We start from the raw sequence: 16,029 nt of genomic DNA, 5'->3' as shown, positions 1-16,029 counted from the left end.
GCTGGACTATAAAAACTATGTTCTGAGAGTAAAACAATTAGATGCACGACATATTGAAAACATAAACATAATATACGACAATGTACAACAAAAATATCAATTTCGCTATAAAAAGAGACATATTGAGAGCAGGGCCGTCCTAGCTGCGCAGGGCCCGGTACGAGGTAGGGAGCGGGGTCCCTCTCGGTCCGTTCACCGCGGGGCCCGGTGCAGCCACACCAGTTACACCCCCCTAAGGACGGCCCTGATTGAGACAGGAACACATTTTGAGCTATTTAATTTCCTTTTTCAATATTCATTATTGTTAATTAATCACTCCCTTGATTTTAATTTTACTATTTACAGTCTGAGGCTTGTAGAAAACACATTTCACTGCAGCTGTAAGGATGTGTGACAAATAAACTTGACTCTGAATCAATGTATCGTTTTGACTAGTTCATTTAACCGTCCGAGTGAATCGATTCGCTACAATGAATCGGACTTCCGAACGCTCATGTCAGAGCGCCTCCCTCTGCAGTGGGCGGACCGATGGCCTGCGCTGCTGCTGCTGTTTGGGACCGTTTGGGACACAGACAGAGACAGTCTCACGGAAAACATGGCGGAGGCTGCGGCGGTCCCTCCGCATCGCTTCTTCTGTCACTGTTGTAAGGGTGAAGTGAGCCCCAAACTGCCGGTGAGTCCGCGTCGCTTGTAACGCACGGCCGGTTCATCTTAGTCGGTTTCTGTACTCCCGCTGTCGCTTTGGCAGGTTTGGCTGTTGTGCTAAAGTTAGCATGGTAGCAGTGTATCAACTTGATGTTGGCGAAAGGCCTGTCGTGCCTTGTTGTTTGTATATAGACACTGAAAATAAACGTATTTACCGATGACCGGTGTTTTTAAACATAAGACTGGTGCTCGTACACGGAAAACTGACGTGTTTTACCTTTAGCACAAATGCTACACTGTCTTGTGTTTTCGTGCTATCTTTCTTTACAAATAGTGACTTATTCACATTTTAAGACATGTTAGGCTTTAATAAATGTTCAGTTCATGCTGTTACCGTTCGAGAGATTTTCAAAAACTTCTTTAAATCCTGAGCTCTCTTCAAATGCGAAACCGGAATACCAAATATTTCTGTTTTAAGTTAGTTGTCATATGACGTGCATCGCAAATCTGTCAATGACTGTTTAATTTAAGCACTTGTTGGTCAGTGTGTCAGTAAGTCAATCCATCATGAGCTGTTCCGGTGAGGATGAGTTGTGTGTAATCCCTTGTTTACTACCCATTTAACTTAGTAAACGTCTTACTGTATTTAGAAGATGAATCATAACTGGTTCATGCTTAGTGTATATAGTGTAAATGAGGCAGAACAGTGTCCCGAGTTGTGCTGCATGTCAAGATAAGCAGCCATTGTCCTACTTTTGTTGGAGACCCACAGGATGATGACCTGTCTTGACCTGTTCAAATCGAAGCACAACAAATAGGGTAGCAGCCTCTTAAATCAGCCAGCAATTGTTGTGACACGCATTACAGGGAGTGTCTCTCCTCATACGGGAATATTTGTTTTAAAATTCAAATAAATGTGTGTTGTGGTGCTATGCAAATGTGTGTGTCCTCACAAAACCACAGCTATCTTGTTTGTTAGTTTTCAGTGTTGATGTCAACAGTGTGATTTTCTGACATTGTGTTCTAATTGTGATTTTGCTTGTGTTCAGGAGTATATCTGTCCCAGATGTGACTCGGGCTTCATCGAGGAGGTTACAGAAGACTCCAGGTGAGCTTTTCAATGGCTGCACTTCCTCATTCGTTGTCTCTGGTGGCATGTTGCAACTCCTGCACTGCTGCATTAACATGGCAGCTCTTTCAGTGCCTTCTGGAGAGTATAAATAAGTTGATTGTGTCACCTGGATTCGTAGCACCACCAAACGGAGAAGTAAAAGATGTGAACACAGAGCTGTGATGTAATTTTTTAGTATTGATACATCAAGAAAAGTTGTAGATCATTCATAGATTGTGCATCCATTCTGCCAGAGGAACATGAAGGATTCGATTGAATTGTGTTGAATTCCAGCTCAGTTTAGTTTGTCATTTTTGAATTTATTGGGGAATTTAGATCAGTGGTTCTCAATCCTGGTCTTAGATTTCCAGCATACTGCACATTGTGGATGTCTCCTCTTTTTATTTATATGATTAGGTCTTTAGTAGACCTGTGCTGTGTCTGAAATCATTATATTCAGTGCATACTGTGAAAGTACATGAAGAACCTCTCGACTGTTATTGATTTAAGTACTTTTGAATGCTATGAATGCATTGCTGGACATACCACATCTCACATGCTGCCATTGTCATTGACTCTATATTCTTTTGCTTAAGATTTACTAGCAGTAACCTTGTTACTAGCAGTAACCTTGAAAGTAATGTGACATTGTGATTTGTTAAAAGATGTTGGCGGATCTATTCATTTATTTGAAATACATAAAACATTTTAATTTATACAGTGATTTGAAAAAAAAAAAAAAAGTGGTTTGGCATGATCTTTTATTATTGTTTCCTAGGGGGAAAAACAATGGTGAAGTTTTGTTGATTGAATTTTTTTGTTTGAAAGTCATGTGGTGCAACTGATGTGCAGAAAAATGCTGAAAAAAGCATAAAACAGGAAATTATATCATAGACCTTGCAGACCCTAATTACTGTGTGTCAAGGTTGCAAATGTCTCTAAAAATATGATAACTTGATAATTTTATGGTACAGCAAGGTTAGTTCAAGTTGTGGAATGTCATGTGGTGCAACCCTCCAAAAAGCTTATGTAATAAGCTGAATAAATTATTGGAATTAATAATTCAGAATATTTGCTTTAAAAAATGAAATAAAGAAATAGGTGTGGACATTTTCATTTTTTCAAGGTGTAAAGAAAATTTGTTACTACCTTTCTCTTGATGGTTACAGCGTAAGACATTTTAAGTCATTATTAAATTGAAGCTTTTCTTCAAAATTGTATAAAAGTTTTTCAAAACCATAAGAAACTATCATGAATAAGTTCACTTCTGAGAACTTGGCACATGTGTTAAAAACTAGATTTATAAAATAATGATTTTTTTTTTATTTCTTTATTGGACACTCTTATTTGTCATTGACCTACTTACACTAGAAAAGAGTTGCTCAACTCACAGCTCTCTCAACTTTTCAAATCTGATGACTCCTCGGCTGCTTTGGCATTGTAGGATAGCAAAGTGTCCACTGGTTGAATGCAATCTCCGCTGATGAAGTCAGTCATTTGGGTAATGTTCACTTACTGATTCTATTCTATTCATACTATGTAGTAGGGAAGTGCTGGCCATCTTTTGAAGGCAGCAGAGATGCCTATGGTATCTCACGATCCTGCTTGTGTAGTTCAGCTGTTGAATATGGTATCTGAAAATAAATGAATGAAAAGCTAAATAAATGAATTCACAAATTTTTAATTCTTTTAAATTAAATATTTGCTTGGTTATGACTACAGCTCACATGAAAACAGACGTAACCAGTGCCTTCACACTAAAAGACTTCTGGGAAGTCATTGTCTGGGCACCATGGGTAGCGAGGCAGCTGTGTTAGCCTTCAAATGAGTGAGACATCCAAACCGTGCAGTTCTGGATTGAGAAGCACTGGTAGATCAATGACTCCCTCACTCTGACAGTCAGCTGTACTGCAGTGAATGTTGCCAAGTTCCATGAAACAGCAATATGTAGCCAGATCTGACATGTGATTGTTTCATCCTTAGTCTTCTGGACAGTAGTTCAAATAGCCTTGATGACACAGCTTCACAGTTTGCTGAGGTATGTTGACCCCTTCCTTCGACAACATCTTTCCTGCCTGAGATACAGATTGTGTAGCTGTTGAAAAGGAGTTGTTGACTAATGGCACTTTTCCACTGCATGGTACGGCACGGTACAGTCGCAGCAATAGAGGCGGCGCTACTATAACGATATGTGAATAATCCCGCCCACTCTAAAGCGGTACTGAACTGCAGTGGAAACGCAAACCGAGCCGTGCCGTGCCGTACTGAGACGTACCGAGCCGAGTCGTACCACGCAGTGGAAAAGCGCCATAAGTTTGAATGAGGTACATTGTACTTCTCATTCATAACTATCTCTTTTACGCCCTCTTTGTCTGTAGCTATGGCAGCTGTTATTCGTGGAGAGGCCGTTCAGTCTGGATCTAGATAGTCCTGACTCTGAGCGGGTCCTGGGAGGTGGCAGTGGGTCTGGGAGTCTCGGAACAGGGCCATTCGGCGGTTCTGTCCCAGGTGGGCTTGGTGGGTCCCTGGGTGGCCCTCTAGGCGGAGGAGAGCACTGGGGTCCTGGTCGTCCTCCACGCCTGCACACGCAGAGGAGGTACCGATCCAGAGGAAGCAGTCGACCGGAGCGCTCTCCCGCTGTTGAGGGGTAAGTTAAATATCTCAGCTTTTCATTTGGTCATGTTCTGTATACCAAATCAGTGGATTTGTTTTCATTCTCTTTTCTCTGAGGTTGCCCTGTCATAGTTTCTTTTATGAATTTTAACTGAATCTCTGCTGAAGGCCTGTTCACACCAAATGTGAGATCAGCATGAATGTTTGGCATGCTTAATCAAGATCAAATTGTCTCCCATGCAAGGAGCTGACAGTCAGACAGTAAAGTGGCATTTTGCAGATTAATCAAGCTGTTGTGATGCATTAAGGAATATATAGAATCATTTTGTTTGCAAGTAAAGTACAATGTTGCATAAATCTACCTCTGACTGGTATATATATGCACATATTATAGGTTGCTGTACATGGCTGCTTTTTAATGCAAGGATATTATAATACAAGGTACAGTGATATAATAATTAATAAATATAAATTAAATAATTAATCTGAAGAATAAACACTAGGTAAAAATAATATCCTATAAATAATAGCTATCCTCACATTAAATAATATTATTGATAATAATAAATATAGCTGCAAGCAGCGATATGGGGCCAAGACCCTGAAGGGGCTGTAGCGCAGTACAGAGCAGGAAGAACAAAAACAGAAATAGAATGTACGTAAAAAAGTTCAGATGAGAATGAACAAAAACACATGATTGTGAAACACATGAAAACGCTGATTGGAGATGAACACACATGGAAGATCCAACATCTGGAACAGAAGCAACTTTCGCACCATTACTGGCCACAGTACCTATGACTTAGCATGCTAACCAGATTAGCATGCTAAGCTAACTTAATGCTAACGTAGTTTATGGTTAACCTGATAGCTGAAGAGCTACATTAGAAAGAATGGCAACCAGTTAGCATGCTATGCTAACTGGCATAAGTCAACAAACACAGGCACAGTTTACTTCGGAGAAGTATTTCTTGGGAATGGTAGCAAATCTCAAAAATCTGGTCAGTCATTTCTGTGCGGCTCAGTTGAAAAATCATCTGATCGGTTTTTGGACAAAGTTGGACAAAATTTGTAGGAGGAGTAGCGAAAAAAACTGTTTTTCATTTACTTCAGTATGACAGACAGGCACATTAATGGAAAATGACAAATGAGATATCGTCAGCATTGGCATAACCCAGGGAACGAAAGAATACAAAAATAACAGAATTTGGACAATGTTTTCAAAAGTTATACGCATTTTTGCAAAAATCATTATATCACTGTAACGCTAGGTGGCACTGTGTTCAAACTTCTCAGGTACCTCCGGGACATGGTGTCGATGATCCCTACTGATTTTTGTGCAGATACTTTAAAGGTTCAAAAGATATTGCAATTTATGACTAATTTTAAAATGGTGGACAGGCGGTTAGTCAAAATCGACATCCACAGTTTCGGCATGACCCAAGGAATCCATAGACACCAAGATCATGATTTTGTAACAAACTGTTCAAAAGTGACTAGAGCATATGATATTGTATATTTCTAAATGGCAGGACATTTAGATTTCTTCAAAAACAATGAAGTAAACTTAACAAACTGAATATAGGCATAATGAGTAGCAAATAAAGGTAAAAAAAAAAAAGGGGGTAATAAATAAGCCAATAAATTTAGGTCTACCACAGTATTACAATAGGTAGTAAACTTCTTATACATGAATGAAACTGTTCTTCTCAACAAAAATGTGTAAAACCGTTTTGTTCCACAAAAAATGTGGGGAACAAAATCTGTAGTCCTGAAGTTACTGGCAATATTTACATGTACTGCATGTGGGTCAGATGACTGATTAAAACAGCTCAGGAAATGTCAATAAAAAAAAAATTTAAGGAAGTTGGCAGAATTCCCCAACACCAATATCAGTTCCTCACTGATGTCTCTCTCCTCTTTCCTTCTAGAATAGTACAGCAGTTTCTCGCAGGCCTTTTTGCCAATTCAGGAGTACCAGGCTCTCCTCCACTGTCATGGTAAAGACTTTCCCTCAGTATTTTGCCACTATGTAGTTTGGGCAGTCAGTATATATAGATAGATAAATAAATGTATTTATATGTTTGGTTCATTTTTTATTAAAATAAATTATGACAGTGACATATGTCTTCTAGATGTCACATCTAGTGGTCTTTTAATTTAAATGAAATTTTATGAGTATTTGCTATATGCAGTAATTGATACTTCAGAGTTGTTGAGCTTCACTGAATTATGGCATACAAAGACTGATGTTACTACTTAACATATATTTATTATTTATAATAAGTTATATATAATACATTACATATAGTTATTTATATTATATGTTGAGGGTTATGTAATTAAGTTATATAATATAAATTAGCTTTATAAAGGGCAAGTGTGTATTTTGTTTTTTCTCCAATCTTTGTGTGTGTGTGTGTGTTAGGACGGGCATGCTGCACTCAAACCCTGGGGACTACGCCTGGGGACAGGGGGGTCTGGATGCAGTCATCACACAGGTAGCTGAGCATGGGTTGTTTGTGCACGTTACCTGATCCATGGCTTTGTGCAAATAAGCTAATCATCTGTGTTTTGTCTCTCACAGTTATTGGGTCAGTTTGAGAACACAGGTCCTCCTCCTGCTGAGAAAGAGAAAATTTCCTCCCTCCCCACTGTTATCATCACTCAGGAACACACTAGTTAGTTTCTCCTCTCTCTTCCCTTTTCTTTGAAGCTCTTGTTTTTTTTTTTTTCTTCTGGTCTGTAAGAGGCACAGTGTGTCATTTTAGTTATGATTTAAGGCTCTCAGACTCAGTGGAGGTCATTGACCTACCAGTATGAGTCTTGTGTGGTGATGAATTATAATTCCTATTTAAGGCACTGAAATCTCATTATTCTCACCCCCTGCACGTTGTCTCTCTCTCCTCGCTTCTCCTAGACTGCAATATGGAGTGCCCTGTATGTAAGGAAGACTACAAGGTCGGTGAGCCGGTCAGGCTGCTGCCCTGTAACCACATCTTCCATAGTGACTGCATCGTGCCCTGGCTTGAACTGGTGAGAGAAACAATAGGAAGGAAGGAACTGGACTAAAGGGAGAGAAGGGGGAAAAGACATAGGAAAAGGTCACGAATGCACATATGAGAATCTTTTGAAGTAATAAAAATGATGAACGGTAATGGAAATATTCCTAGATATCTAGTAAGCACTAGAAAGCATGTTATTTTATTTGTGTACAAACATCTGATAATTATAATTAAAAGATTGGAGTCACAGTTCAAAATTATAAATGTAAAACATCTGAAACATTTTTATTGCAGATAGTGCAAACAGTCTTTTTTCAAACACACATTTTATTGACTCAGCAACATCCATGTGATTTGCATTGTAGTAAAGACATCAAAACTATTAAATATCACAGATGGAAGTAACAAAATGTGACCAAGAAAATGTAACACAAAAAAATAAAAAAAATAAAATAGTTTGGCTAGACCAGTTTTTTTTTTTTTTACTTTTGAGTGCCATGAATTCCAAAAATAGGATGATCCACTTGATCATCTTCCTCATAGGCAGCTATGTATTTTCCACATTTATACAATGTTGACTACAGTGCAGAAGTTAGTGGTTGGTTAGTTTTTTTTAAGAACTCTGAAGAGTGCTGTATTTATTTGATCAAAATTATGAAATATTATGAAATATTACAATTTAAAATATCTGGGGGGGTTTTCTTGTAATTGCAAAGCTGAATTTTCTGCATGCATTACTTCAGTCTTCAGTGTCACAAGAAGTCACAGAACCCATTCTAATATACTGAGTTGTTGCTCAAGAAACATTTATTATTATCAATGTCGAAAACAGTTGTGCTGCTTAATATTTTTGTTGAAACTGATATTTTTTTCAGGATTCTTTAATGAACAGAAAGCAAAAAAAACACTATTTATTTGAAATAGTAAAGACATTTAATATGTTTAATTTGTTCCTGTTGAATAAAAGTATTAATTTCGTTTTTTTTGTTGTTGTTTTTTTTGTTACTTTTTTTGTTAAAGTACTTCAAAACCTCAAACTTTTGAACGGTAGTGTAAGTGTACTATTTAAAAAAAGACAGGGTTGTTTGTTAAATTAGCTTATATATTATTGTTCTGAAGCCAAGGCAAATTAAGTAAATATTATCTGGAAAATATTGACTTTTGTATGAAGTTGACTGATGGTGCAGGTGTGTTCCAGATGCAAAGGATGTTATAAGCAGTACACATGAGAAATTATGCTGCCTACAAAAAGTAGTTCTATCCAAAATTCATTTGTAGTTTTAGCCAAAAAAGTCATCATATGTTTCCTTTGTGGATAATCCAATCTCAGAATCTATTGTTATAGTTCACTGTTCACTATAGTTCCCTGATACCAACACGGCAAACAGCATCGGGGGTGAATAGTAATTATATTTTGTTCAGAACTGGACAGTTTGTATTTTTGTGCTTATTAGATCCAGTCATGCTCAGATTTATCTCATTACATGAGGTTCAATCTCAATTTTAACTATATTTTCAAGTTCATGAATTGTCACTGACATACCTCTCTCTTTTCTTCCTCTCTGAAGCACGACACGTGTCCTGTGTGCAGGAAGAGCCTGAATGGGGATGAAAGCGGCACTCAGTCCTCATCAGAGCCTTCCTCCTTAAACACTGATCCTCGCACACCGGAGAGATGGTCCTTCTGAAACACACGCACACACGTCCGTCCATCTTATCCGAGCTCTCTGTCTTAACCCAAGCTATTTGTCTCGCTTTGCTTTTTTTGTCTATCCTTTGTGTTCATCCCACCATGCTGGTATATTTTACTATGGTTTGTTTACTTCTGTTCTCTAACACAGTCCTTCTCAGTTTTGTCTATACTAATGTTTCTGTGTCTTTCAGACGTCTTTGATTCCCTCCACAGTTTTCCACACAGAATTTTGACTAGTATTCCCTTCCCTTATTTCTACCCTGAGTGAACAAACAAACAGTGCAGGATGAGGATAGGCTCGGGCACATATTGTTGCTATAGCAGCACAACTCCCAACCCACATTTAGATGGTACAGTGTTCAGTTTCCCAGAGACGAGCTGTACTCCCCAGATAGCGCCTTCTATCGTTCAATGTGAATTCTCATTGGGATGGGGTGCCGTGTCTTTGCGGTTTATGAACGTTGCTTTTCTTCCCCAGGTTTTTTTGTTGTTCTCGTATCCCTTTTGTTCAGGAGATCATGAGGTTTTGTCTCTCTCTCCTTTTTGATTCCAACTCTGGTGTGTATATATCACAAACCTATCGATGTCATTCAGTTTAATTTGATTTAGTCCTTTTCACTCTCATTTCTATTACAGTTTCCTCTAATGTAAATAATTTTAGTTGGAAAACTCATTTAAGGAAGACAAAAAAAAAACATTGATGATGAAAATGATGATGAATTGCTAAATATTAAAGTATATATATTATATGATGTGTATGACCATGATGTATTAATAATAAAACGGACTAAAAACCAGGAAACATGTTGATCTTATGGCACAGACGAACAACAAATGCATTCAGACCTTCCTATTGATTTTTGTTGACATAAATATGCATTTTCAGACGAGATGAAAAGTTGCATTTATTGTGTCTTGTTAATTCTTAGTGTCTTCAGTGCAAGGAATTTTATACATCAAGTTTTTTCCAGGAATGTTGGCATTACTTGTTAAAACATGACTCAATCACATTATTTTTGTAATTGCCTTTAAAATTGATAATTGACCCATAAATCATCTTTTGACTGCCAAATCCTAGCATGCTCCAAAACAGCTTGCCTTACCACCGTTGACTCCAGTGAAATGATTTCTTTGTAATCGTGGTTGCTGTAGTTATTTGAAATGTTATTCATTAAGGTGCATATGTGGCTTATTGACGCAGTGTTTGGTTCAGCCATTCAGCGTCTGCTCCACAGTAGGGTGAGGATGGAGTGAGCTGGAGCTCTTTCTGACAAAAAGCCCAGCGTTTGATCCCAAACCTCAAACTGCATCTCTTCTTCAGACCTGCAATTTCACAACATTATATACACCTGGACTGATGTAACAACACCAGTTGAGAGTAAATTATCACATTCTTTTACCTGTTGAGAACGATTAACACGGCTGAGGCATCAGGTCTGATATAGACAGAAATTTCCAGGCTGGTGTGCTGACTGTAGGACACGCCCACTCTCTGTGACCCCTCCCACAGGAACTTGCTGTCGGGTACAAAAAGTTACTCAGATGGAAGCTAAGACACTGTTCTGCATATTGTATAGAAGAATGCTGTGTTTGGATTATATAACAAATTTATAAAATAATGTGAAATTTTACACAACCCAAGTATGATGGAAAAAAGCCATGTGCATACTTGCCTATGTTAGCACTTAAATAACAGTAATGGCTGTTTAGCAGCAAACGTATGCTAGTGAAAGCTATATTTAATAGCAAAACTTGAGCTTTAGAAACCATTTTTGTGCAAGAGCTGAATCGTGTCACTGTACCTGTCACTGTCACTTACCTGAAGTGGGCCATGCTGTAGAAGGTGGGCTGCTTGTAGAAGACGTCTTTACTTGGGTCCACAATAATAGGGCTGTCCACAAAGTTCTTAACCCAATTTGGCCCTCCATCCTGATTAAGGGCCAAGTTCCAGTCTGTCCAGCCTGTCACATAGTTATTCAGGTCCTAAATAAAGAGTTGGAGAAAGAGAAGGTACATTATATAATATTTTTTATATAATTACATAAAACGTTTTCTATATATTATATTGCAACCACTTTGTATATTAGTGGCAGTGCAAAAATGTATTTCTAAAAATATACTTTATAATCCCTTTTAGGGGAACAAAAGAGATGAGGGAGGAAAAGGCTTATATATAATTAAATATTTAATAGATATAATATGAATTAATAATTTTAAATATTTATAAATAACATTAAATATTAATAAACTCCCCATTTAATTTTTTTTTAATCCACATTAAATAATAATAACAATAATATATTTTTTTTTATTTACTTCTGAATCTAAAACCTTAAAATCATAATAACATAAACGTGTAAGATTTTAAAACAGTTACAAATCATAATCTCCCGGTTGTTATCGCAAAGTAAACCCCTTCAGGGCGATACAAGATCACCTTTTCGGGGATTATTCTGCGGCTAGATATACATTATCCCTTAAATATTTTATGTACATATATTGTTATTATATACAGTAAATAATAATTTTCCAAATACATTCCAAATACACCCTGTACCTGTATAATGTCATGTGCATAGTCTTCTGCTCTGTCCCAGCTGCCCAGACGCACCCCACGATCCAGCGGATTCCACCCAGAACACGCCTCTGTTGCAAACAGGAAGTACTCTGGGTAGAGGTGGTGTGTGGCTGTCAGGGTGACGTCAGGTGGCGCAAGGTTGTTCAGATACCAGTGAAAACCAATCCCGTGTACATAACGTGCTGCTTGTACTTCACTCAAAACCTACAGCAGGGATGAGAGGTGGAGAGACGGAGATGAATGGACTTTTGCCACCACCTGCATCTTCATGAACATCCTCCCATCCCTCTTTTGGTCCACTATCCTCACTTACCACTTGGGCCCAGTGTGGAAGCAGAAGTCGGTTGTCATCAAGGATCATAAGGCGAGTTTGGGGAAAGGATGAGGAATGGAGTTCTGGACCCAGATCCAGGGCAATCCAGTCGCGCTGTGTCTCCGGAGTAAAACCCAAAGCCTGAAAACTGTAATTTGTCATTTCGCCTGCAGTGGGCTCGTTTCCTGATGTCAACCCCCAGAATGAAAGATTATATTTTCCATACTCCTCTAGAAATCTGAATAGGACAGGTAAAAGTCATTGTTAAAAAGGCTGGAAATGTAGTTGATACCATTATAAAAAACAATATTATAGTCTGTTTAGTTACGAAAATTGTATTTAAATACAGTTTTAGGTTCCTTCATGCACCTTATGTAGTACTGAGCCCAGGTTTTATGCTCTTTGCCTCCTGGCTTGCCTTTGAGGGAGCCTTTGCCAATCAGTGCACCATTGGTCTTCAGCCAGGCGGGGGCGCTCCAGGCACTGGCAAATAGATTGAGAGGCTGAGCAGAGAGAGCCTGTGCCCGCTGCAGCAGGGGAATCTGGGAGAGAAAGATGACATGCATCAAAATATGATATCTGTGGTGGTGTGATTAGGCATGTGCTAAAATGCATTGTCTACGAATATATCGTAATTGTTGTTTTAACAATTTGTGAGCAGATGTCACTCACTTTGCAAAAACCAAACAAAATCAGATCTCGAGAGTCAATGCATTGACTGTGGTGTAGCCTATTAGAATGCACTTAGAATGCCAATGAAAATAGTTCCAAACAAAGCTGGAGCAAAACTGTTGAATGTCACAGCGGAGTTCATTACCGAATGAATCTGTGTTTATGAAAGAATCAATTGAGAGAATGATTCAATCACCATCCATAAAGACAGTCACTACATGCTAGGTTTCTGAATTCATCAGCAGTTTTGAACATTTAAATGGAGGATTCAATGAATCAACTGATTAAGACAGGGACTTGCTGCCACCCACTGACAGTTTTAGTTTCATATTTAAAAATAAAAATATATATATTTTAAAATTTCATATTTTAATATTTACAAGTTTTCTCTCTCTATATATATTTTATTATTATTATTCTATATTGTTTTATCATTCTGATTGAATTAATTGATTAAATGTAAGAATTTGACAAATAATATACAGGGACTTGCCACCACCTACCGGCAGTTTAAGTTTTTAATTACTTTTTTAAATTATTTTATATTTTAAAACACTACGGAGTCTTATTGTTCTGACAGAATTTGATTAATCAAAAGAATTTGACATAGAAGATGACATACATTTATTAATTTTAGAAATAAATTGCCCTTATAAAGGTATAATATATAAATGCCCCTGAAAATCAAATATTGCCCCTTAATGGAAAAGTTGATTTCTGTCAATTAATTGCGGTGAACTAACCACTGCGCAGAATATAAAGAATATGCAAAGCTTTAGCAGTCAACGGTCCACGACAGGCCTAAACCAGCAAAAGTTCCAGCACAAAAACACACTCAGCAAAATATTGCCTAACTATTGTTATCAGCAAAATCCTCCAAAATATCAAGACAATTTTTGGTTAATATCGCACACCTGTAACTGTGATGGTGTGTTTTTGTTTGTGTATGATACCTTCATGTGAATATCCTCTTCAGTCAGCGTGAAGTTCTGGAGACTGTAGTCGTCTGGAGTGTCAGCATATGTGTAGAGGCGAGTTGAGAAATCACAACTGGCCATCGGCACTCTCACGAAACGGTACTCTATACCTGTGACAGACAGGGATGTGCACCATTCAGAACTCAGAATTCTGAACCCATTTTCTTTACCCTTTCTAAATCTCTGTCCCTCTCACCATCTGGGGAGAAGTACTGTCTGAGCAGCTGGTCCTGAGCTCCAGAGGACAGGGACAGAATATTCATAGCTGCTGCATCTGTCATGGCTCCCCCGAATCCTTTAATGCGCTGATACTTCTGACTGGGATTCAGAGTGATTCTGAGAGCTGAGATTGAGGCGACAAAAAAGAGAGGTTCAGGGGGTTTGACTGGATATTAAATATATGTAATTATATATATTTATATTTATTAATTTAATACTTCTTTCTCTACTTATCTTTTCTTCCTTCTTTTATCAAAAGCCACAAAGGACAACATGTAAAATTACATTTGCTGTACATTAACTGTCACAAGTTTGGAATAATTAAGGTTTTTTAAGTTTCAAATGTCAAATACAAGTAATATCTGAATTATAAATACATTGGCGAATAAATAAATTGATTATTATAATTAAGGTTTTTAAGTTTTTTTTTTTTTTTTTTTAAAGAAGTCTCATGCTCACTAAGGCTGCATCAAAAAAAAAAAAAAGTAATAATATGAAATAAAATTATAATTTAAATTAACTATTTTCTATTTTAATATATTTTAAAATGTATTTTATTCCTGTGATGCAAAGCTGAATTTTCAGCATCATTACTCCAGTCTTCAGTGTCACAAGATTCTTCAGAATCATTTTAATATGCTGATTTGGTGCTCAATTATTATCAGTTGTTACTTTTGATTAATTATTAGTAATGGTTCCTATTATCTATGTTGAAAACGGTTTTTGCTGGTTAATTTTTTGTGGAAACTGTGATCATTTTTTTCACTGTCCTTTAATGTATTGAAAGCTTTGGTGTTTACCACGTTTGATGAGCTCTATGTTTGTGAGTTTATCAATGTTTACATGTGAGGTCTAAATTAAATCTTTTCATCATATAAAGCTATCGGTCTCGATTCATTCGAAGACCGTCGATTCATATGGATAACTTTTTAGTATTTTTGTACTTTTTTTTTTTTTTTTTTAAGTGTGAAAGTTTGGTTGTGCTGACTTTCAACAGATGGAAAAAAATATATCTGGTAACACTTTACAATAAGGTGTCATTTGTTAACATTAGTTAAAGTATTAACTAACATGAATGAACAATGAACAATACATGTATTACAGTATTTATTAACCTTTGTTAATGTTAGTTAATAAAAATACAGTCGTTCATTGTTTGTTCATGTTAGTTCACGGTGCATTAACTAATGTTAACACAACTTGAAATTTTAATAATGCTTTAGTAAATGCTGAAATTAACTAACTAAATGCAGCAGAAGTATTGTTAATTCTTAGTTCATGTTAACTAATGTTAACTAATGAACCTTATTGTAAAGTGTTACCAAATATCTTAATTTGTGTTGCAAACGATGAACACAAGTCTTATGGTTTTGTATTGACACAAATCATGAGGGTGAGTAAAAGATGACAGATTTTCATTTTGTGGTGATGAACTAACCTTTAAGCCACATATTGATATTAGTTGCCCATCGTTTTTAAAACACTCACCTGCACCTGTGCTGTTCTTCTGAAACTGGCCTCGACTCTTTACGAGTCTGCTGCCAGTTTTACTGCTGACATAAGACAAAAACTGACCGGGATCTGGCAACCCAGTCCGGCCCACCGAGTCGCAGTATGTCGCATTGCACACGCACACAACCGAACCATGACCGACATTCAGTGGTTGACAGTCGTCAGCTGGACATATGAAACAAAGTGACACAAATAAGCAAACAGATACAAATAAAACAGCAGATCAACATATCTCGTATATTATTTATCTGATTATATTTACTTAATAAACACACCTCTTGCTATAGCGATTACTCCAGTCAGCAGAATGAAAAGAACCGTTTCTCTCATTCTGTCGATGAGATGCAGTGGAGATTCTTGTTGCATGTAAAAAAAATCTTAAAACTTAGCAGACAAACGCTTCTGTGTATTTAACGTTTATCCGACGCCTAAAAACGGAAATATTAATATCATTACTGTCCTCTAAATGTTGTTTAAAAGAACCATTTTCATCTTTCAACAATTGTACATACAGTTTCTGGACTGTAAACAGTCAATCACGCAGACACGCACCATGGACTGCGTTCCGGGAGACTGCGATCACATGACCACCTCATTCCCCACGTGACATCCAACAACAATGTTTTTTAAGCGAAGTACAGTTTTATCAAGGAAGTTCAAGTCAAATCATACCTTTACAAAAAGGCGGTAG

The 16,029-nt window shown here is 37.3% G+C and overlaps 2 protein-coding genes across 2 annotated transcripts; one reads left to right on the top strand and one right to left on the bottom strand.

The window, feature by feature from the left end:
* The first annotated feature begins 531 nt into the window (after window positions 1-531).
* Window positions 532-9,772, top strand: LOC107707171 (E3 ubiquitin-protein ligase RNF115-like). Its single transcript, XM_016511102.1, has 9 exons — window positions 532-673; window positions 1,695-1,753; window positions 3,740-3,794; window positions 4,135-4,403; window positions 6,301-6,369; window positions 6,798-6,870; window positions 6,957-7,050; window positions 7,290-7,405; window positions 8,943-9,772. The coding sequence occupies exons 1-9, from the start codon at window positions 596-598 to the stop codon at window positions 9,060-9,062; spliced, it is 933 nt and encodes a 310-aa protein (XP_016366588.1). The 5' UTR covers window positions 532-595; the 3' UTR covers window positions 9,063-9,772.
* Window positions 9,773-9,790: 18 nt separating this feature from the next.
* Window positions 9,791-15,989, bottom strand: LOC107707168 (glucosylceramidase-like). The gene is made up of 10 exons (XM_016511097.1): window positions 15,614-15,989; window positions 15,315-15,503; window positions 13,804-13,950; window positions 13,584-13,717; window positions 12,328-12,500; window positions 11,959-12,196; window positions 11,625-11,849; window positions 10,887-11,050; window positions 10,468-10,584; window positions 9,791-10,390 (listed from the first exon to the last, which is right to left on the bottom strand). The coding sequence occupies exons 1-10, from the start codon at window positions 15,702-15,704 to the stop codon at window positions 10,285-10,287; spliced, it is 1,584 nt and encodes a 527-aa protein (XP_016366583.1). The 5' UTR covers window positions 15,705-15,989; the 3' UTR covers window positions 9,791-10,284.
* Window positions 15,990-16,029: the final 40 nt, after the last annotated feature.

This window comes from Sinocyclocheilus rhinocerous, unplaced genomic scaffold, assembly GCF_001515625.1.
Source record: "Sinocyclocheilus rhinocerous isolate Xijiao unplaced genomic scaffold, SAMN03320098_v1.1 scaffold1046, whole genome shotgun sequence".
NCBI lineage: Eukaryota > Metazoa > Chordata > Actinopteri > Cypriniformes > Cyprinidae > Sinocyclocheilus > Sinocyclocheilus rhinocerous.
Note: the sequence above shows the minus strand (reverse complement) of the source record. Positions and strands in the feature narration are given on the sequence as shown.

What these genes read in the sequence shown, in the direction of transcription:
- LOC107707171 (XM_016511102.1), top strand. Translation starts at nt 596, where the DNA reads ATGGCGGAGGCTGCGGCGGTCCCTCCGCATCGCTTCTTCTGTCACTGT. An exon ending in CATCACTCAGGAACACACTA is followed by an intron (nt 7,051 to 7,289) that starts GTTAGTTTCTCC and finishes CGCTTCTCCTAG; the next exon opens with ACTGCAATATGGAGTGCCCT. An exon ending in TCGTGCCCTGGCTTGAACTG is followed by an intron (nt 7,406 to 8,942) that starts GTGAGAGAAACA and finishes TCCTCTCTGAAG; the next exon opens with CACGACACGTGTCCTGTGTG.
- LOC107707168 (XM_016511097.1), bottom strand. Translation starts at nt 15,704, where the DNA reads ATGCAACAAGAATCTCCACTGCATCTCATCGACAGAATGAGAGAAACG. An exon ending in ATGCACATGACATTATACAG is followed by an intron (nt 11,051 to 11,624) that starts GTACAGGGTGTA and finishes CTCTTTATTTAG; the next exon opens with GACCTGAATAACTATGTGAC. An exon ending in TACAGCATGGCCCACTTCAG is followed by an intron (nt 10,585 to 10,886) that starts GTAAGTGACAGT and finishes TGTACCCGACAG; the next exon opens with CAAGTTCCTGTGGGAGGGGT.